This window comes from Netta rufina, assembly GCF_964035555.1.
Source record: "Netta rufina genome assembly, chromosome: 8".
NCBI lineage: Eukaryota > Metazoa > Chordata > Aves > Anseriformes > Anatidae > Netta > Netta rufina.
Window position 1 is genome coordinate 19,961,760 of NC_140131.1, and position 21,649 is coordinate 19,983,408.

The 21,649-nt window shown below is 43.7% G+C and overlaps 1 protein-coding gene across 1 annotated transcript in view; it reads right to left on the bottom strand.

Moving 5' to 3' along the window:
- Positions 1-21,649, bottom strand: part of COP1 (COP1 E3 ubiquitin ligase) — a 126,610-nt gene that overhangs the window by 30,455 nt on the left and 74,506 nt on the right. Inside the window, 3 exon segments of the mRNA XM_084290703.1 lie at positions 1,053-1,213; positions 2,285-2,409; positions 5,916-6,033. Coding sequence (XP_084146829.1) covers positions 1,053-1,213; positions 2,285-2,409; positions 5,916-6,033 — 404 coding nt within the window.

Sequence of the window (21,649 nt, forward strand, 5' to 3'; positions counted from 1 at the left end):
CTCTTCATCTGAGATGTGCCATCTGTATATATGAAATCCCCAGCCAGAAAAACAGTGACCCTACATCATTTACTCTCGTGCCCACTGCTCCAACTGAAACACCCCACTTTTCAATTTTCAATTGCAAGTGCGATCTATTATTTCAGATGCTTGATCTTTGTTTATTTTTATTTTTTCTTTGCTCAGAAGCTTTCATCTGACATTCGTGACAGTTAGAACTGAATCACAGTTGTGGGGGCAGTTTCTTCATACTGAAACAGATTGGTAGATGTTACCCTTCCGAAATGTTATCTTTGTGAATGCAATGTCTCAGGACATCAATTAGGCAACATTCCATTTTAGCTGCTTGATAAGACTGCATTTAGGATGAGCTCCTCTCCTCCTCCTCCCAGCAAACCAGTTAAATATCTGATCTTCAAACACATACGAGAGAGTCACTTGCTCAAGGTTTTTTTTTACACAAGGTTTTCAAAGAGACTCAAAATTTACAAGCAGCATTCTTGGCCTCCAAAGCAGCCCCACACCTGAAGAACACTCACAGCAGTGGATTCAGGTCTGCTTGCAGCATCAGTACATGCCTTATATATATGAATTGCCTGTCACTGAGGTAACTGCAGCCTGGGCTCACCTTTTACATCTTTACATATCTAAACATGCGGCATGTATTTCAATGAGCAAGCCCATGTGGACAGTGTAACATTTAAATAAAGGTGCGCAGTATCTGTAAATGTTAAAGCAACAAAACTGCTGCACAACACACAAACAAATTGCATGTCAGAAACACACTTCTGCTTTGGGGGTTTCAGATACAGAAGAAAATAAATTCAGACACAGAGGTAGAAGAATTTAGACCACAGCAATCTCTTGTCCCCCAACATTCCCTCCCCCCAGTCCACAGTGCTTCAGTTACCCTGCAGCTCTTGACTTTCTTACACTGGTCTGTACTATCCATGAACAGGGAAACACCAAATGCAGTCAAATCCTCAGCGGTGTCAAAGCAAGCAGGAGGCATCCCTTTAGCACCCAGCCAGCCGAACGAGCAGGAAGCTTACCCCATCTGGAAGCGCCCTCCAGCAGACAGCACTCACAAACTCATTGGTGTCATCTTCCTTCCTGTCCTTGTCCAGGACGCTCTTGACCGTATCAAACTTGAACGTCAGCAGTGTCTTTGAGAGGCCCTTATAGTATAGGTAAAGGGAATTATTTTCACTTCCTGGAAATAAAAAGTAAATATGCAAGATTACATTCTGCAAAGAGGCACAAAAATAAGGCTTCTTAGCTCTTCTGTTGTTTAAAGATGTAACACTTCCTCCTAGTAGTTATCATTGTGCTCATGGTGCCTTAGCAACTTGGCATGCTCCACAGCAAACTTTCACAGTGCTTAAAGCAGAGCCAGGCTTTATTACAAGACAACTGTAAAATATCCAGGACCCCAACCTTACTCCAGAACTTCCTTAGGACCCAGCAATCCGAGCAGTGCATCTACACTAGCACGTGGAATGCCTGCTTGGCGTTACAGCCATGAGGCAGGTAGCACTGTCAGTTTTGCTTGCAGTAATCAAATATGACAGCTTGGTCTATGGAGGTTTAAGTAAGAGAAACTACACAGTGTGAAGACTTTGTTTAGAAATCCATCCCAATTTCTGCCTTGCAAGCTGTGGAGAGATCAGAGAACACACAAGCTAAGGTCCTCCTCCCTGCTGCACTGGAGCAGCCATCCCACAGGGCTCAGCATGCCATTGCTCTTCCACCAAGACTTGAGGATTTGCAGAGTTTCAACAGCCTGACGTAAGTGGCAAAGACACAAGCTTTCAAAGGAGTAACTGCTTAAGGGTGATTTAGTCTTCTGGAAGCTGTTCACACTGAGGGTGTCATTGCTTCACCATGCAGAATGCTGTACGAAGTGACAAGAATGTGACTGCTTGTGTGGTCCAGGCTACTGACCTTTCTTAGAAAGATACAGGAGGATGTGTCAGTTGATAAACTTTAAAGACAAACACTATCAACAGCAACTGCATCAGCAATGAGCTTTTGGTGACAGCAAACCCGAATCACCATATACAAAGACCTCATCTTTAATGAGAGGAAACTAAGTTCATAACTCCTTAAATCAGGCTCCTTACACCATTCCTCATGAGGGAAGAGGAGGATGGAAGCTCAGACCGATCCTCTAATTAAGAGGTCCATGCAGCTATGTGGTACCTTGCTGGTATGCTTTGCAAACAGAGAGGCAGGAGCTCCAAGGAGTCACTCTAACACGTGTCAGGGTGGCTGCTCTACTCACCACAGGCAATGTAGTCCCCATTGGATGCCAGCCCTACAAAATTCTTCTCGTTGATGTGACCCTTGAAGGAGCGCAAACAGTGAGGTTTCCCTACGTTCCAGAGCTTCAGCTGACTGTCTGTTGACCTGAAAACAACACTTAAAGTCACACTGCTGCCATATGGCAGGTAATGCTCACTTGAAACGCTGCTCCTTAACACTCTGCTTGCAATGGAAGTGTAGGAAGTCTTGGTGCACTCAGTGAGATTTATTTCACTTTCAATCACATGCAACCCAGCTTGAACTTGGAAAAGGATCACATCATTTTAAAAGACCATCAAAATGCATTACATGTTTGAATAAAAAAAATTCCTATTACTCTCCTTTTCTCCAATCAATTGCAGAATTCTCCACTGGACTGTACATAGCCTGTGGTCCTTCACCGCCTCCTCCAAATCCTTGCAGATCCAGGACACTTTTTTTTAATGTAACCTCTACAGAATAGGCAAAGGCTGTTCCTTTCTGCCTGCTTGCTCCAACTCTCATTCATGCCTTTACAGCACTCAAGGTAGGAAGCAGTCTCCTCCCCTCCAGCTGCCCTGAAAGCAGGATGTTCTCCTCCTGCCCAGCATCTGGGGACTGCCTGGATACAAATCTCAAACTTTCACTGTTTTCACCTTGACAGCGAAGCTAAATATTACTTTTAAAAATACACAACTCTGCTGGGATAAAATCAAAATCAATGTTTTACTTTGCTCCCCCACATGCAGACATACCTGCCTTCAAAATGTTTTTCTGTTTACCATAAGCAAACACTTCCCTTTTGGCAAAAGAAGGGAGGTGTGGGTAGTCTTCTACACCTGGCAGAGCTCAGCAAAACTAGGAAGACCTCGGTTTCTGAGAGAGATACAGGATTAATTTGTCTCCCCAAATCCAAGAGAACTCGAGCCTTTCACCTCCCAGGAGGTAATTCTCCAGCAAATGCCACCTTTGGATATTCTTACACTCCCTGACTTACAGGGATGCAATCCACAGGACATCTAGAAGTGCTGATGTGGTGGGGACCAGAGTCCAGCTAACCTACTCTTGAGAAAAAGAGAGCTGTTCTAATCTGAAATTTGAAAGGGATTGGGAGTAGGACCTGTCATCCTGCTGAGGTGGGAGAGAGGGGAGGCAGGTACAGGTTGTGTTACCCAACCTTTCTGCTTTCCAAGTATTAGAAGCTGAAAGAAAAAAACAACAATATCCATCAAATATTCCTGACATTAGTCCTGTACCAATGTCACATTTGCCTAAAAACATAGCACAAGAGAGAGATGCACCTCGTGCTCTACTGCAAAAACCTTATCTCAGCCCTCAATGACAGCTGGAATGACAAAGGAGTGATAAGGGAGCTGCAGCAAGATTTGTTAGTCATTTGTAATAATAGCACGAGGTCAGATCACAACAAAGGTATGAACTTTATCTCTAATACTATGACTCGAGCAGAAGTGCAATCCTGGTCCCAGGTCTTGACTGGGGGCACCCTAAAACAGGGTATTTGGTTTCTGTCTGATTGTTCCACATCCATTGCTGCCCTATGCTGCAGCTCCCTTCCCTTCTCTTGTACTACCACCACAGCAAAACATTGAAAGGGGAAAAAGATATATACCACTTTTTCTTTTTTTGCCCAGAGGTAGAGGGACAAGCTTTCTTTGCTATTAGGATAGCAATATTATTTTTAAAGCACTGCTTTTTAAAGCTTCAGAGTTGCTTGGAAACTAAACACTTCTGAAAACAGAGTGAAGCAGTGAAAGAAAATCCCTGGTCTACAAGCTGTCAGGTTCCTGTGATAGCTCGTGCTCTCAGCTAACCCATCAAGAAGACCTTACGTACATAGGCACTTAACCTCCACGTTATATTCTAGATCTCCCTGTTAAAATAAAAACACTTAACCTATTAACTAATGGAATGCTCTTCCTGTTAACAATTTCTCATCAAGCCCTAGCCATGTTTTCATTGCTTCGGACAAGTGTGCCATGTAAGATGACAGTTACCTGCCACTGTACCACAAGGACGGGAAAAGGCCACTGATCCCTCTGCTATTACACTGCTCTTCTGGTTTCATACCCTCTCCAAAAAAAACATCATGGATGTGCTGCTCTGTTAAATCTGCCTCTCTGTAAATGAGCACTGCAATCAGCGTGTTGTGCTAAATACCAGGCAGTTCTGAACATCCCTGAGGTCAAAACCTAACTCTATAAAGCACAGTAAATCAATGCAATCTATAAAACAGCTTTAGTTAAAAAATTTAGAGAATATGAACATACTTTTTTTTTCCCCCCTTAAAAGGGATTAGTGCTTTGTTTTTGGGAGTCACTACTGCCGACTGCCCAGTTTGCAAAATTAAGACATGAAAAATCTACTCTCCCCACCATTTCTTGCTGTTCACACACAAAGATAGGTGAGCCCTGCAGTTAGTTCCCTGTCCACGTCTGACAGCCCTATTTCTATTCCTCCCAGGACTCAGGGATAGCCATTCTCAAGCAGGAAAGTGCCATTTTGTCCTGAAGCATCACACATACGATGCTCCACTTGATCACGGCTGTAAAACATTCCCAAGTTCCTTACATCCCTATTAAATGCTTTCTTCTTAGTCAGATTTGGTTCAAAGCGTTCAATTTAATTTGCTCTGTGTTCCAGGTACGAATTAGCACCCTTACAAAGAGCTATAATGCTAATAGAATTAAGAAGAGAGGAACTGGTAAGCAGCACTAGAAATCACCAGGGAATCTTCCATCACACTGCTCACATCAGCATAATTCACCAGCAGTCTGGATGCTCACACAAACACCTTAAAAAAGCGCTCTGCTTTGGCTCCAGACTGCTTGAGCAAGCTACATGCAAACCGAGGACAGAACTGGGGTAGATAACCATCCCCTCAGCACAAGGCAGCAAGCCTACTTTCTGGGACTAGACCTAACCCCATGATTCAGTCCTGGTGCCCTCTGATGGCAATACATTCACATGTAACACCTATGATACACACCCCTGGCAGCCTACAGACCCCAAAGGTTTCTTGCGTTTTCCCAATCATTTAACAGTTACTTTAAATACACATTTAATTTCCCCATGTGATCCGATAGACACACTCATTCCTACATACAGGAAAACATACCTAGAACTGAGGCAGCCCCGTGGTTTTGGGGCACTTCTATCCAAGTTGCTTTCAGGCCATGGCCAAACATCCTCTTGGGATGTAGCAATACTATTTGATCACTTCTGTCACTCCCCAGCTGCCCTGTTACTGCACATTGGTAACATCCCCAGGGCTGCCAGCAAACCTGTGCTCAGGAGCACCCCCTGCACACAAGTTATTCAGAAGGGGACCATCCACTTGCACCATCCCAAACTCAGGGCTTTGTGGTCAGAAACTGGATCTGTTTGCCTCAGCGTTCCTCTTAACCTTTTTAGCTCCACAAGACAGAGCAGAGCCAAGTGACACCAGGAACGAATTGCTATTTTCATCTTTGAAAAAGCAACGATCTGCTTCCGAAAAGCACAGCAGCGACTGTGCACACCCACCCACACCGGGGAACTCGCACGAGGGCCCCAATGACTGCCAGAAACCAAGGGCTACGAGGTTTTTAGCCTACCTAATAGGAAATACTTACGCGGAGACAATTTCTTCCCCACTCACAAATTTTGCATAGGAGACTGCCTTGCGATGCCCTTTGAACACCATGATGGGCTGCTTAGTGTTGCGGAGGTCGTAGTAGTGGACACAGTGATCTGGGGATGAGAAAGAAGAGGTCAAATTCATCCGCTGGGGAGGACACACGGGACCTCTCAGAGGGAATCAGCTCATGCTGGAAGCCCTGACAATGGTTTCCACATGGAAACCTCACCTAGGGTAAATAGTCTGCACTATTGGAAAGTAGCATTTAAAAGCAGACTGCTTAGAACAGCCCCAAAATTTAGTTCTGCAAACCCCACTTAGCCCACATGCAAGGCAGCAGCTAAGAGGACCCTCGCTGCTCCTGCCTCCCTTCTTGGCACCATGCCTGGGCAGGCTAATTGCCAGTTCTCATTCCCTGCTCCCCCCTCTTTCCTTCCTCAATCTGTCCCCTCTTGGAAAACTGTTCAGAAACCTTAGGCTACACACTCAGCCTGTCCACTGCTTCACAGCAGAGTGGAAAAGAGTGCCTGAATTTCTTATGGGTAACCCCGATACTTTAGTTTTTGGCTTTATTACCAAGAGAGAATTAGCATTTCTGCTAATGAGAGAGCAGAGACTGGATTCCAATTCTTCTTAAGATTTAATTCGCAGATGTGCTGCAGTGCCACAGCCACATAAAAGGGATTGCAACAGAATCAGTGGTACGCTTTATTTTCTGCACAACTGTGTCAATTCCCAGGAAAACAGAAAAAGGACAAGCTTGCTACAAGAAGGACATCGAGGTGCTTGAGCGGGTGCAGAGAAGGGCGACGAAGCTGGTGAGGGGCCTGGAGAACAAGTCCTACGAGGAGCGGCTGAGGGAGCTGGGCTTGTTCAGCCTGGAGAAGAGGAGGCTCAGGGGTGACCTTATCGCTCTTTTTAGGTACCTCAAGGGAGGCTGTAGCGAGGTGGGGGTTGGCCTGTTCTCCCATGTGCCTGGTGACAGGACGAGGGGGAATGGGCTTAAGTTGAGCCAGGGGAGTTTTAGGTTGGATGTTAGGAAGAACTTCTTCACTGAAAGGGTTGTGAGGCACTGGAACAGGCTGCCCAGGGAAGTGGTGGAGTCACCATCCCTGGAAGTCTTCAAAAGACGTTTAGATGTAGAGCTTAGGGATATGGTTTAGTGGAGGGCTGTTAGCGTTAGGTTGGAGGTTGGACTCGATGACCTTGAGGTCTCTTCCAACCTAGAAATTCTGTGAAATTCTGTGAAAGCAAGAATAGCAGCCCCCATGAGATCCAAGCCCCAAAGACACCCAGTACTCTTTCCAGCTCAGCAAGGTTAATAAGCTACTCCCTCCCTGACTTGCCATCATTAATGTCGGGCTTCATTTAATTATCCCCTGCTGTTCTGGACATTCAGGGAGGGGAGGCCACATGCGTGCATGGAGACAGAGCAGGAAGCCTCCCTTCTCAGCAGGCAACTCGCAGCACCCAGACAGCAGCTGAAAACTGCTCTGACCCTCCTCCCGCTGAAACAGCACACCCCCAGTGGCAGATCGTCACAGAGATTGCATGGAGATGCATTTAAATGCCAGTAGCCACAGCTATTTTCGTATTTGCACGGAGTTTCAAAGCAGGGCTCTCAGCCATACAAACAGCGCCCGGCTGTCTCAGAATCCCACGTGGTTCGAGAGATAACTGGATTCCTATTGATCAGGCTACAGCTCTAGAAGCTGCCTTCAGTGCAAATGCAGCTTTCCACCTGCATTACTGGGCTAATTGCTGGCCACAGCAGGACAGGGGACTACAGGAGCAACCTGCAGCAAAGCGTGGTGAGCAGGCAAGTCGTCCTCCTCTTTGCTTTGGGCATCTGCGTATCACTCCAGCACCAGTGAGGTCTCCAGTAAAACTTCCCAACTGTCTCCCCCCCCCCCCAGACCCTTCTCTGCATCCCTCAGGCTTCCTCCATGGGGTGCAGCAGGGTTCGGGCAGTGATGGGAGCTCAGCAGCTCTCATGCCCGCTCCTATGAGTGCTGAAACGCCAGCAGTGCCGCACCCCGAGCGTTCCTTCGCAGGCCCCCATTTTTTCTTCCCCCCGAAATGAAAACCCTCAGAACTGCTGCTACTATCAACCAAAATCCCCAGAGCATCCCTACTATGTGGGCATTTTCATCGTCTTGAGAACATCTCGCTCCCTTCCACCTCTTGGAAAACTCAGCCGAAAGCAGACCCATTTCCCAGCCTGGCCAGCACACCTGATCCTGGAGCTAGGAAACAGTTAAGTGGTGATTGTTATTTTAACGAGCAGAAATGATTCCAGCAGGGCTTTCTATTAGGAGCCAGGTAGCAGATAAGCCCCTCAAGCCTCTTTTTGCTCCCAGTTTCAGCCTCCCCTCCAGCTGGCCTGTCATTAGGACACCTTCTGAGCACCAGATTTTATCCTTCAGAGGGTGACAGGGACAGGAAGGTTCCTGCGGAGGGCCCTGTCAGCAGCTGGAGCAATGCTGAGCATGAGAGCTGGAGCAGGAAAAGCCAAGGCCATTTGCTGCGAAGGGCCATGAAGTTGCATTTGCCTTCTGAACATCACCACAAACAGCTGTAAGGCCGCTGGCAGCTGGCCCCAGCACAACGTGCCTCCCCGTACCGGCAGGGCCATCAATCACTGCCTGCTCTCAGTGCAGCAAGAGAAAGGGAACAGCAAGGCCGGGGGGTTCTAAAATTAGCCACTTAATTATTAATTGATTATTTCAGCAGCCAAAGTGTTGGCACACAATCAGTGTTTTTTTTTTTTTTTTTTTTTTAATTCAACCGAAGCAGCTATTTTTAAGTAGATGTATGAAGACGTGTGCCTCCCGCATTCATTAAAACCCGAACAGGTGGTCGTGTTTTACAGTTAAAGAGATACTCTCTCTTTTAGGCCATATGGGCTTTCCGAAAACAAGATAAAAATGCCATCTGCTGAGGAAGCAGAGAGCCTGGAAATGAAGCTAATGAGAAAAATACAACTCCCAGGTAGGCTGGCAGGAGCCTCGTGGGGCACATTTGGATGAACTGAGGCTGGCCATGAGGACAGCATCAGGGGCACGAAGCTCGGCACGGCTCCAAGCAGGGGCAGTGCTGCTCCCAGCTGACGGTCAGCAAAAGAGTGGGCACCAAGGGGACACAAAGTTCCCAAACTCTGCAGCAGCTCCAAACTCCTTAAACGCCATTTGCTCCTGCCCTCGGCATTTCTAGAAGCCACAAAGTGCCTGCGTTTCATTGCTAGCCAGCACGCACAGGCTTATTTGCTTCTCATTCTGCTCCTCAACCATCAGCATTATAATCAACTTTCAGTGTGTGTTTGTTTTTTCAGCTCCACAGTTTCTATCCCTGGCCAGAAAACTCACTTAAAATAATTTCAGCTTGAAAACAATGCTTCCACAGTTAAAAGTCTCCTGCCTAACCTTAGGCAGCAACAACTTACTGCTTTACTCTGTCTTTTGTATTCTGGCTTAATTGAAATATACATGAGATAATGGGAAAGAACATGTATACATACTGGAACAAATTAAACACTCCAAAGTGATTCTCATCCAGTTCAATGTCGCTGCATAAGCTGAGCAAGACAGAGTCCTGCTGCCGCTCCTCCTGAACCCCAGTTCTCTCCAGCAGGCCATATTATGTCTATTTCATCTATTTTATTTTATTTTTTTTGAATGGTCTCAAAAAGCAAAAAGAGCAGCTCAGCTTTGCTGCTGCTGCTGAGAGGTCACAGACCACGAGTCTGAGTTTTTTAATAGTGCTTTGCCAGATCTGCTTGCTTCCTGGAAGGAGGCTACACTCTCACCTTCGAGCTGCTTAGTGACAACTAATCACAAGTTCGGACTTCTTAGCGCAAGTGCTGACAACTCCAACAAAACTTCCAAGAGATCTCACTGCCTCTTCAGGAAATATAGCCCATGTCAGCAGAGGCTGGCATCACTCACTGCTTATCAGCTCATAAATTCCCAAGAATGCAGCCAGCAGGAGCAGGGCAGGCGGGAAGGCCACTTCTGCAGCGTGCAAGGCGAGGAGGTGAGCATCTCCCTCTGCAAGGGAGGGGGGCCAGTGAACAAATCGATGATGTGGTTACACAATCTTAGGAAATCAGGTTAAGAACTTCTGAAAAGAGCTGGGAATTGCTAATTGAGCCAGTAGCATCTTAGATAATTTTCAGACTGTTCAAAAAAGATGTAATTGCTCTTGTATTTTTCGCTGTTTAAACAAAAAGAGGTAAAGTCCGCCTTTTGCTAAAAGCGATTTCCCTTACTCTTCAGGAGATTTGTTACTAAAATTCACAAAGCAGCTGTTACTAGAAGGCTCGAGGCTCACATCACCTAGTGCAAAACTCTTAAAACGTACTGAGGAGCAGCAACTCCAAGGCAAGCTCTCTGCAGGAAGGTCTAGGAGGGTGCACCACACAGCAGCACCGTGCTGGGTTGCACGGAGCACTGGTCCCGCAGGGGTGGTAACGCATGCCCACTGAAGCAGAGCAACTGAGCTCTGCAGGTACCCAGCAATTCTGAGCCACCTTCACCTTCATCTTCCATGCCATGTGCTTCACCCACCTTCACCACCAACATTTACCACCCTAGAGCTACTTACAGGCCATCCAAGGCTTTTTTCTTTTCCTTTTTTTTTTTTTTTTTTTGATCAAGAGCCACTTACTAGAAGGAATATCATCAAGCAATGGGCAGCAAAACACCAATTTACCTGCAAGGCAACAATTCTACATTCAAGGGATGTAATGACTAGAAAGCCCCAAGAGATGCACGCAAAGGTCCTGTAGCTCTCCTCTGGAAAATGGAATTGCAGAAGAACTAATGACCATTTTTCTTACTTCATACAGAAATGCATATTTCTCAACTGTTCAATATTTCTCCTATTGATCTACTCAAAAAATAAGTAATTTACATTGCCCTCATTTTTCAAGTGCTTATATGCCTGAGAATGCAAGTGGTGCTCACTGCTACAGATGAACATTACAGCCAAGAAACGCCCATATCCATAAAATTAAGTCCGAGCGGAGCAAACTAGGTGTTACTAAGGTCTGTTAAGAGGTCTTCTGTTACCAAAGCACATTCTGAACTTTTGTTTTCTTTTAAATAATCAATATCTTCAATAGCAAACTTAGGGATCAAATTCATTTTCTATATAAATGCTCCAGCTGCTGCCTGCAGTCCTGCTCGCCTCGTGCTGCTGCTGTTCTACTGAAACAGAAGCCCAGGGTAGGGCACAGCCTTATATATGTTTCCCTCATGCTTCTTTGATAGCAATAACCCTGTTTATTTAGCGTCTTGCGTCAGTGGTTGATTATCCCCTCAGTTTTGTCTGTTTGTTTTTCTCCCTGATATTCAAGTTTTGATCCAAGGCTGCCCATTTTCACCGTAACAAAAGCCCGTATGTAGGCAGTGAGAAGCAGAGACGCCAATACAAGCCTGAGTGAGGGGTGGAGGAGGATTATTAAATGAATTGTCCAGCAACATTAAAACTGAAGCCAGGCAGAGCTGGTGCAAGATGCCTGTGGTCTCCCACAGTTAGGTTATAAAGAAACAAAAGAAAAAATAACCTTTAATAAAATGTTAACAAAAAGCCCACATGGTATCTTCAGAACGAAACATGAGAGGCATAATTTCATGGAGTTTGATTCTATTTCTACATCTGATGGTTAAAAAATGATTTTAGAAATCCTGAAGGAAGCATCCACCACTCAAAACATATTGAAAGAATTCACTGAAATCCAATTATTTATATTTAAACATCTACCTATAGGAATTGAGCTTCCCTTTCACATATTTCTCCTCTGTATACGAAGCATACAAGAATACTTAGTGCACAGAAAGGACAGACTGAAGACTTTAAGGCTACCAGATTTATTTCTTTCTGCTGAACAAGTTGCCTAGATGAGCTAAACACAAGCACATCCCAAAGGCTTCAAGTGTCCTAAGACCAGTGGCTCAAACAAAATCTTGTGTTTCAAGTGTGTGGGTGAAAAGAAAGAGCACACATTATCACTCCCATGAGTGCTATTCCAGAAAGGGAAGGGCAAGACACTTTAATGAATTTTTGTTCAACAGACACAACCAACCAATAGAACAACTGATTTTTAACATCAAGACAAGTTAAACAGAAGTCTTTTTCTGCCAGGCTCAATGTGATTTCTCCCTAAAAAAAGCAAGTTTGCATCCTCAGAGGTAAAATCTTAGGCTAGACTAAAAAAAAGGAAACAATCAGGAGGCTTACATACAACGTTGGTTTTCAGTGCTGAAAACTCTCCTGTTAGTACAGAGCAAGAGGAAGGAGATAAAAGGGACTAACATCCCAATTTTAAATCCTGATTTCAAAATAAACTCAAATGAACAGTAGCACACTGAAGTACAACGGGCTGTATTGCAGTACTTGAGAGATGGCTTTATATACTGGATGCCTTTGTCCTCACAGAAACCTGAACAAGGGCCAAATAAACAAGCACTGCTCTTCCTCAAACATCTGAGGAAAGAGAGCTGCTATCAGAGTCCAAACACTGAAGATGAGAACTTTTACGAGATCTTACAAAAGCCTCAGTGCTACTCTTGACCTCAAAGCCATCAGAGCCATACAGAGTAGCTTGAAAACTATTAAGAAGAAAGCTGAACCTCCCCAGTGGACCTTCTACCTACCTCCATACCAGGAAACAGAGCCTCCCCAACGGCAGCGATTTCCTCAGAGGCTGGTCAAAAAACAACTCAGGATTTAATTATGAGAAAGTCAAAACAAACTTAATCCTTATGCAGAGTGCAATTTCTGATTAAAATCCACTTTTGCTCAAGGGCCCTTAAAATCATAGAACTATGTGAGATGGATTCCAGAGGTCTCTTCCAACCAGATCTTCTTACTCAGAAGAGGGTCATGTGCAAAGTTAGATTCAACTCAAGTTCAGTAACTGTGCTCAAGTCCTAGTCAGTCAAGCTCTGAGCATCTCCAAAGATGGAGATTCTACAAACTGTTCTCTGGTCCTGGCTATCCTGAAGAGTGCTCTTATGTCAAAGGATTAGGAAGAATATTTTTTTAATCCAAATTTACCTAAGCTATTTGCTATTGACATAAGAAAGATAAGGCATTTGTCTTCTTAGATCTTTCAGGTTTTGTCTATGTACTCCCACATGCTGGAGGAGGCATGAGGTACTGCCATTCAACCTTTGTTCTCCTGTAATTAAGTTTATTCTTACTAGTTAAAAAAAAAAAAAAAAAGAAGATGAACTAAGATGAACTACTGAATTTTAACTTTTGCGGAGTCTGTAATACCAAACAACAGCATTTAAAGACATACACTCATGTGACTGAGGTGGCTTTGGTCAAAAGAGTCATGAATGAAGTAAAGTTTCCTCCCTGACAGCAGAGAGGTGGGAGTGGAGTTTGACCATCCATGTGTGGGTCTTGCTCTGGAGAGAAGACTGGACAGAGTTGAACACTCCAGCTTTGGAAATAATACAACTCACCAAGACATGTAAAAATGGGTGCTCTCCAGGGCAGAAGAGAGTATGGAATAAGTGGATCTTTACTATAGCAACAGAAAGCCAAGATGTTATTTGGGCATTCAAGAAAGAATGGCAAGAAAGCCCCCCAGCCAAGGAAGCACTATAAAGAGAGATTCATTTCACTCAAAGCAATACCAGAATGGGCTAGGATCAGTACAGGCTTTGTCTTCTCTCCCTGAAAATGCTTGTGATAAACCAATGTGATAGTTTCCACTACATAAAAGACATGGATGCTCTGGGAAAATGAATGAAGACAATGCATTAAACATGGGAAATAACACAGACTTGAATTCAAGAGAACAAAAGCCCTGCAATGAAAATTAACACAAGAATTTTCTGAGGAAGAAATGAGATAAATATCGACAGTGAGCTGACATCAGCATCCTCTTTACAAACCATTTCCCTTACTGTAAGTGAAGAGATTAAAAATGGGTTTGATGCAGCTTGACGCTAAGAACCTCTGGCATACCAAATTGTGCAGAGCATTTTGCTGAAGAACGCACCACGCTGTTTTCCACTTGCAGCACAAATCACATGAGGAGAGAACAGAGAAAACCATCTCACCCTAATGTCTCCTTGTTGGAAGATCATCACAGCACGGGCAAAGCCAACTGATATTTATTTTTCCTGCTCACACCTTCCCTTCAAGAGAACCAACAAAAAAAAAAAAAAAGAAAAATCTACCCCAATACAGTCATTGTTACAGGCACAATTAAAATGTTTCCTGGATATAGCTTTGTATTTATAGCATTCTGTTACAGAACCAAAGTACTTGTAATTTCTGTAACTAAGTCAAAATTATCCATTTGACACATTTACTTTACCTCTTATTTTTATCTGAGTTCCCTTAGCAGTAAAAGAACATTTTTTCTCTGAATAACCATCTTCTTTTGCCCCAGGGGAATTTTGGCAATCTATTCGAGGAGCAACGCTCTGGTCTGCAGCAGTGAACTGGAACAAAGTCCTTATTTTGTATTTTGTGTGTGTGCTTGACATAATTTGGGATGCAGTACTTCATTCATGTTTGCTATCAGAGTTCTGTCTAGACAAGTGGTCTCAAACTCCATTGTTCAAGACTCCCAGGGAGCTCCTGCACACCCTGTCTTCATAGGTGTTACAAGCATTCAACATCCACCCAAAAAGGGACCAGAGGTTGAGAAAAGCATTCAAGAGATTTTTCCCTGTAGGTCAGAACTCCTTCATGTGCTCCTCCCTTACATCATGCTCTTAGAAGTATACAACATTAAGCAAGCTCTGTATGATTTATTTTGCTGGTGGCAAAACCTGAAAATATATTGTCAGTAAAGAAGGCACAGAACCAGTGATGTTACAAAGGAGACGAAAGATTTCAAAAGTAAAGGAAGGCGTGCAGGTATTTGGGGATGACTGCATTCTGACAGCTCAATCTCATTTTCCCACACCGCGATACAGATGATTTTAGAAGGCAATCGCCCATCGTATTTAGGGAACCCAACACAAATCCATCTCAGCTTTCCATGTAAATGAAGGCAGAGCACAGCTTTGAGAAGGAAATGCCTGATGGTGTTCTGTATGACTGACTGGATGATAAAAAAGCAGCATGGGAAACGCTCACCTCCATGAAAGCTGAATTCAAGAGAGCTGCAGTTGTATTCAACACATCTGCTAGCCTCAGCTTCATCCCTGGCAAAACCAACACCACAATAACCACTCTATCAAGGAAAGGCTCAGGGATGTGAAGGCAGGGGGTTACAGGTTAGCATTTGATATATTTTGCCAGAGCTCTACAGTAAAGACGATGCTTCAGCCAGTGATTTTAATCTCTTACAACACCAACTGCACCTTTTTTTTTTTTTTTTTTAATGTATATCAACACTAGCATTTCACTGAAGATCTATATCTCCCTCTACTGAACATAAGAAGGGAACAGCAGCCTTGATGGGAACTGCCAACTGGGTTTTTAACCTTCATATTCAACAGATTCCCCATGGTTTGAAGTTACAGATGACATTTGCCGGGGTATGGATAATGGTCTTCATGCACTGGGGACATTTTTTATTGACTTGTCAAAAGCTTTTGACACAGCAGCCCATAAAGCCTCCACTAAGTAACTTGCCTCATATTAAGGAGAGAAGGAGGAGACATAAAGCATTAGAGATCTTAATCAGTTGAGAAAAAGGGCTCAGATGGGAAGGGAAGCAAAACAGATTTCTCTAGAACTCCTTTGAAACTTTGACCTTTACGGTTTTAAAAAACTATAAGAGACTTCTCACAGGAATAAGGGCTAGCTAGTTTGCATGCAATTCAAAGATTGGTTCCTACCAGATTGCTGGGGAAAAAAATCAGTACGGATAAGGCAGATGTACCAACGTTACAAAACTAATTTAGAGAACAGCAGTAACAACCTACAGCTTTTAGAAGAATTCATTCTTTAAGACTGATGAAGAAAAAGTGAGTATAACCTACTGTTCTCCATAACTATGAACATGTTTGACTATATCCGCTAATGCACGCGTATCAATGGCTAAAAATGAGTTTTACAACGCCTAGAATATGTGAAGAGGAGTCATTTTATAGTAAAAGGTGCCCCAACCCATGCTGTCCATACAGACTACATATCCTAAGATCTGAAACATCTCACATGAGCACCACGAGTCCTACTAGCACAGTGACTGCTGGATACATCCAAAGCCAGCAGCTCTAGATCCTGATTCTAGATATTTCCAGGACACGATGTTTGATCTCACTGCAAACCAGAGCACTGGCTACTGATTGACTCCAAGTACTGCAGGTCATGGAGCTGCGATGGAGGGGAGAGACAGCAGTTGGACTCCAAGACTGTGTGCTCCGAGATGAGTTCATGCAGATAAGGTAACCTAAGATGTTAAAAAAGATAGATATGAAAATAAACATCCTCCCTAAGTTTTTAGGAGTATCTCTATGAAGCAACAGCTTTATATTTTTTGTTGTATCAGTGAACATCATACAATAACCATTCAACAAGCTTCAGAGCAATCAAACTGGCTCTAGGGAATGTGCAGACTGCTGCCATGTGCCTTACAACAAGCAGCTGAGGACACAAGTTGGCCAAACTCTCAAAGCTGATGTTGGCCCAGTACTACGTTGTGCTTAAGTAGCCTGAGGAGACAAGCCTCCTGCTACCAGATTCTGGAGACGGCCATTGATTCATCACCTAAACTGCTCTCAAAGCAGATTCCACTACTGTTGGAATAATGGATATAACAGATACTGTCCTGACCAGTAATATTGAAGCTTCAGATGAGAATGCTTCAACCAAAGCCCCACTAAAGATATGGTGGGGTATGCAGATGATGAAACAAGCATGGGAAGACTATAAGATGATACACAGGTATCCAATGTGGGAGAGAGGCAATCTGTGATCTAGCCAGGCAATGAAGTAAGCCATGTGAAGGGTTGCTGGGTTTGTACATGCATCTACAGCCTTACTTGTTGTCATCAGCTTCAGTTACAAATGGCAATCAGTTCCTCTTTAGGGGAACTCTCAACCTAGCACAAGCATTTAAAAATTCTCTTCTTGAAAACCACGTGCAAAGCTTAGATGCTCAGATGCTACAAAATGAAGCCTTCTAGATGACAGGTCACACTGCATTTGCAGGTTACATGTTTTCCTATGCAGTGTAACAATTTTCACCAGTTTGTATGGAAAAAAAGTAGTGTATGTTGTAAAGTAATCCTGCACTGTACCCAAATAAGATACTGGAATGGTTCATCTCTGCAGCAGCTTGAAAAGGAGGTACCACACTAATGTGCTACAGAAGATCCATTCCAACAAGTAATTCCTTCCAATTGAGCTACTAGAAAAACTAACTTCACAAACTCCAGGTGTGAAATGGGTTAAACTACTAGGAACACAGCAGCAACCAGTAGCAAGAACAATTTGGCAGTTGGAGGAAAAGACGAATCTCAGAGTTGCCTATTCTGTTCCTGAATTTCAAGGCTCATTTCAATTTTAATTTGGATTTTGTAATATTGAATAAATAACTTCTGCACCAGTCATAAGACAAAATGTTCAGGAAAAGAATATTTAAGCAAACAATTAGCACGCTTGTTTCTGCCACTGATAGATTTATCCTTTTCTCCAGAGAATCAAATGGAGCTTTGAGTTCATTTTATTTGTTCACTTGTTACTGAAGTGTGACAACCTCTAGGATAAAAGTTTGGTAACTCCCAGTAGGTCTCTAGAATGCGACTCACTCATTATTGCGAGCGCTTTATACAACAAATCAGAGATGACGTTTTCTGTGTACAGAATGTAAAAGCTTATATAACTTCATGAAGTTTCGTGAAATTCATGCACATATCTCCTGGATGCCTGCAAGCAGTTTCTTGTCCCCTCCTGACCTGCTGGGAAGCAGCCTCAGCACTAAGACACGCTGCAGCACAGCCTGAAGACTCAGGGACTCACCTGGCCTCAGATGGGCATGAACAGGCAAGCTGGTTTCACTGCAAACATCATCGGTTTCGGTAACACCGTGTGGCTGCAGTTCTTCTCTTTGTCACGCCAGAAGCAGCAGCAGACTGAGCTACCAAGCAAGTCTGATCCGAGTCAGAAAGTCTCTTCAAACATGCATCAGGGCAGCAGAAGGCAGGTTGATACTTCACTTTATATTGCATCCCAGCATCATTTTAAAATCAAACCTTCAAGACCTTGTTCTAAACTGAACAATGTCACTAAGCTCAGCACTTCCCCCAACACATGCACTGTCAGTACAGATATATGACTGTTACCACTGAAGGAATTTGTTGTTTTGGCGAAATGACCCTCAGCAGATTGAGCAGGTAGTGTAGGTGCTTTCAAAGGCTGCCACAACTGAAACACTTGCCATGGTTTCTGGAATGAGTTTAGCCCCCAAGACGTCCAGTGTGCACTTCTGAATCATGGACCTTGTCCTCTTCTTTCCTTGCCAACAACCTCAGAAATTAAGGACTAGAGGACACTTGCTGAATACCCACAAAAAAGGTAAGACACGCGAAGCCCAACAGACCTAACAGGCAAGTCCTTGACTGCTGCATGCCCTGCCAATTTCAGAAAGGCTCAATTTGGAAGTGTTGCTGTAAACTTCAGGGTCATGCTTCGAGGAAATGCCTGACCCTTGCCTGTGCATTTGAATACTGCACTCAATTCACGTGCTAAAGATAATGTTGTAGCTTAAGCTCAAAGAAGCTGCCCAACTCCACCCTAAACATGTCATATATTTGCACAAATGGACTCTTTCTGAGTCACTGTAGGTTTTCGACAGAGCGGAGTACTTACCCAGGAGAATCTATTAAGGTAGGACCTTGCTTTCAGCTGGAAAACATTAATTCACTTCCAAGAAGGCATACTGCCTTCTTGGTCATTAATATCACATCATTCTCCTAAGCTGAGTGACAAGGCAGGCAAGTCACCCAGATCTGAGGAAGCATGAAAGGCTAGCTCTACAGAGAGATATTTGGAAGAGAGAAATCACTGCTCCAGTTACTGCAGAAAAATCAATATTTCACTGGACAAGGATGGTCTCCAAAGCAGTCCTGCTTAGACACCGAGTATATTAGCAAAATTGAATGATGCTGATAAAGAAGCCACACGTGACCCTGAACTGTAAGTGCATCAGGGCTGTGCAGAGATTTTAAGGGGTGATGGAACAGTTGAAAATCAAAACAAAGCTGTTGACATAGCAACAGGAGCCCTTTTCATGTTGTACGCTGTGAAGCAGAATCATTAGTTTTGTGGCCTTTCAACAACAAATGGAAGGCTCCAGCGTTCAAAGCCAGAGTATGACGCTGCTCTGTAATGCTGTAGATGTTGCAAGATTTTTAAATAGCATGCAAAACCTTCTAGGCAAGGGCAAAACCATCTTGGAAGACCAACCACATTCTTGGGAAGCGTTCTGGCACAGCAGCATTGTACAAGTAGGGAAATGAGGAGGAGAGACAGAATGGGCAAGAAATGCATGAACAGGAGAAAGGTAAAAGCCTCAGCACTATGGAGAGACTTCCCCAGTGCAGAGGGTCTCAAACTCTGAGGCTGTAATTTTAGGTAAGCATTAAAGTCAACATAAATCAGCACTGTCCTGTGTTTTCCCAGGTCAGGTCACCTGAACCCATGCTGTCAATGGTTTACGACAATGCAGTAAGACCTGACCATGGTTAAAACTCACTCAACAAAACCATTAATCTCTGAATATGTCATAGCTGTTCTGCTGCACCTCTCCATCTACCTGTACTGCTTCCACTTGTTTGTAGAACTCTTGGAGAGCAGGCGCTCTATGTCTCGCATCTGTGCAGCACTGAGGAGTCCCCCTCACCCCCAAACCAACCTACCAGATCTGTGGGTCCCACAGGGAAAAAAAAAATAGCATTCAAGAAGATGCCTCCAGTGTAAGAACTTTGGAATCTGAAGTTTTGATGATGGGAAATAAAAGGTCAGTGGTAGCTGCTGACAGTATCACAGCACGCCACGATAAAGCATTGCTACTACAAAGAGCTATGCTTAGCTCATCGAGTTCGCAGACAGTCTGATCTCACCCGGGCTGCACAACTTGGCCATTCAAGCTGCAAACTGCATGTATTCGCAGCCTTTTTTTTTTTTAAGAAGGGAAACAGTACTGCTAGAAAATATATAGGTTGAGGGCATCAGTGCTGTTGCTGAGGCAGAACAATAACAACTTTGGTCATGATTTATATAGCTAATTTCAGGATAAAGCCCTATCTATTTTTAAAAAGAAAAGACCACAAAATTACCTGATTTTGTATTCGGCAGTGATTACAGTTTATACTGCACAATGTTTCAACTCAGTAAGCATGCAAATAGAATATTTTATTGAAGTAACAGACAAAAGGGATCTTTTCTTCTTTATATGCCCTCTCCACTGCAACAGATTTTATCAGGTTGCAGTCAGATGTGATAGCTTTCTTCTAACCTGAAGTGCCTGTCGAATTTTAGGAAAATTATTTCCTAAACCAAATATTCATTTCTCTCCTTTTAGGCTCCTCTTCCACTTTATTGCTCATTTGTTCTGTTTTAAGTCACAAAAATGATCTTTTGGTCATCTAAAAGCTTTCAGAGCAAAGAGCCCAGAGAAGAAACATCCATCACTAATATTAGATGGTAATCCTGGGATTTGCTTCTATAGTAGCAGCTAAGCACAGTTTTCCATGCATTGAACTCGAAGCCCACCCAGTACTTCATGCTAAAGGAGCATTCCCCACACAGAAGCATAGTGTTATCACTTTTGACCACAGCTGTATCTAAACCAGAGCCCCACAGCGACTGAAGCAGAGGCTTCAACCAAGAAACCCACAGCTACAAGAGATTTCATTTCCAACCCACATCAAGCCCTTCTCAGGAGATTTTGTTTAAGACTGACACTTCATCTTCTCCTGCTGTTGCTAAGGGCAGGGACCTGCCCAGGAACTCAGCATGGGGAAACAGATGACCATTTCAACAGGCTGCTGCATCAGCTCACCTAACTGGTACCACGTGTTGGTAGACCTTCTGAAATTTTGGGGAGATATGAAGATAAAGGGAATTCTTCCAAAACTGGAGCAAGTCTGGAAGTACAGAGCTACCTCCACATATTTTACCCAAGCGCAACTGTATGGCAACGCTGACAGAAGTCAGCCAAGAGTCAACATTTTACTAACAAATGAGAAGGAATCCATAAACTGAGACAAGGTAGAAAGAATCTTAAGATAATCATCCTGTTTTTATGGAGAACACAAGGGGGGAACCACCACAGAGATTCAAGGAGAAAGCTAGTCTAGTTGAAGCATCTGATTATGAAGACTGACTTCAAAGAGGCATCCTGAATAGATGGACACTAGTGGGCATGATGCCTTTGTCAAGGGCAGAGCAGAACATTTCATTACTCAAGATGTAAAAGAACAAGGCCTTACAAAAAGGGATCGCAGCTATAGGGAAAGTTGAAGTTCCATCAAATCAACAAATACAAGTATACACAGGAGCAGTACTGCTGCTTAAAGACTGCACAAAACTCTGCTGTGAGCACAGTGTTAGTAAGTCTCGGCTCCTTTATCACTGGATAAAGCACTGAGAAAGTAGTTGACATTCTCAGAACTGGAACTTCAATGAGCAAGCCCTGGCAAAGACAAGCCAACTTTCTAAAATTGCCCCTTATAGTGGTCAATGAATTAGTGTCTTGTACTGCTCATCTTTATTCCTACAGAGGGAAACAGGAACCTCCAAATTCAT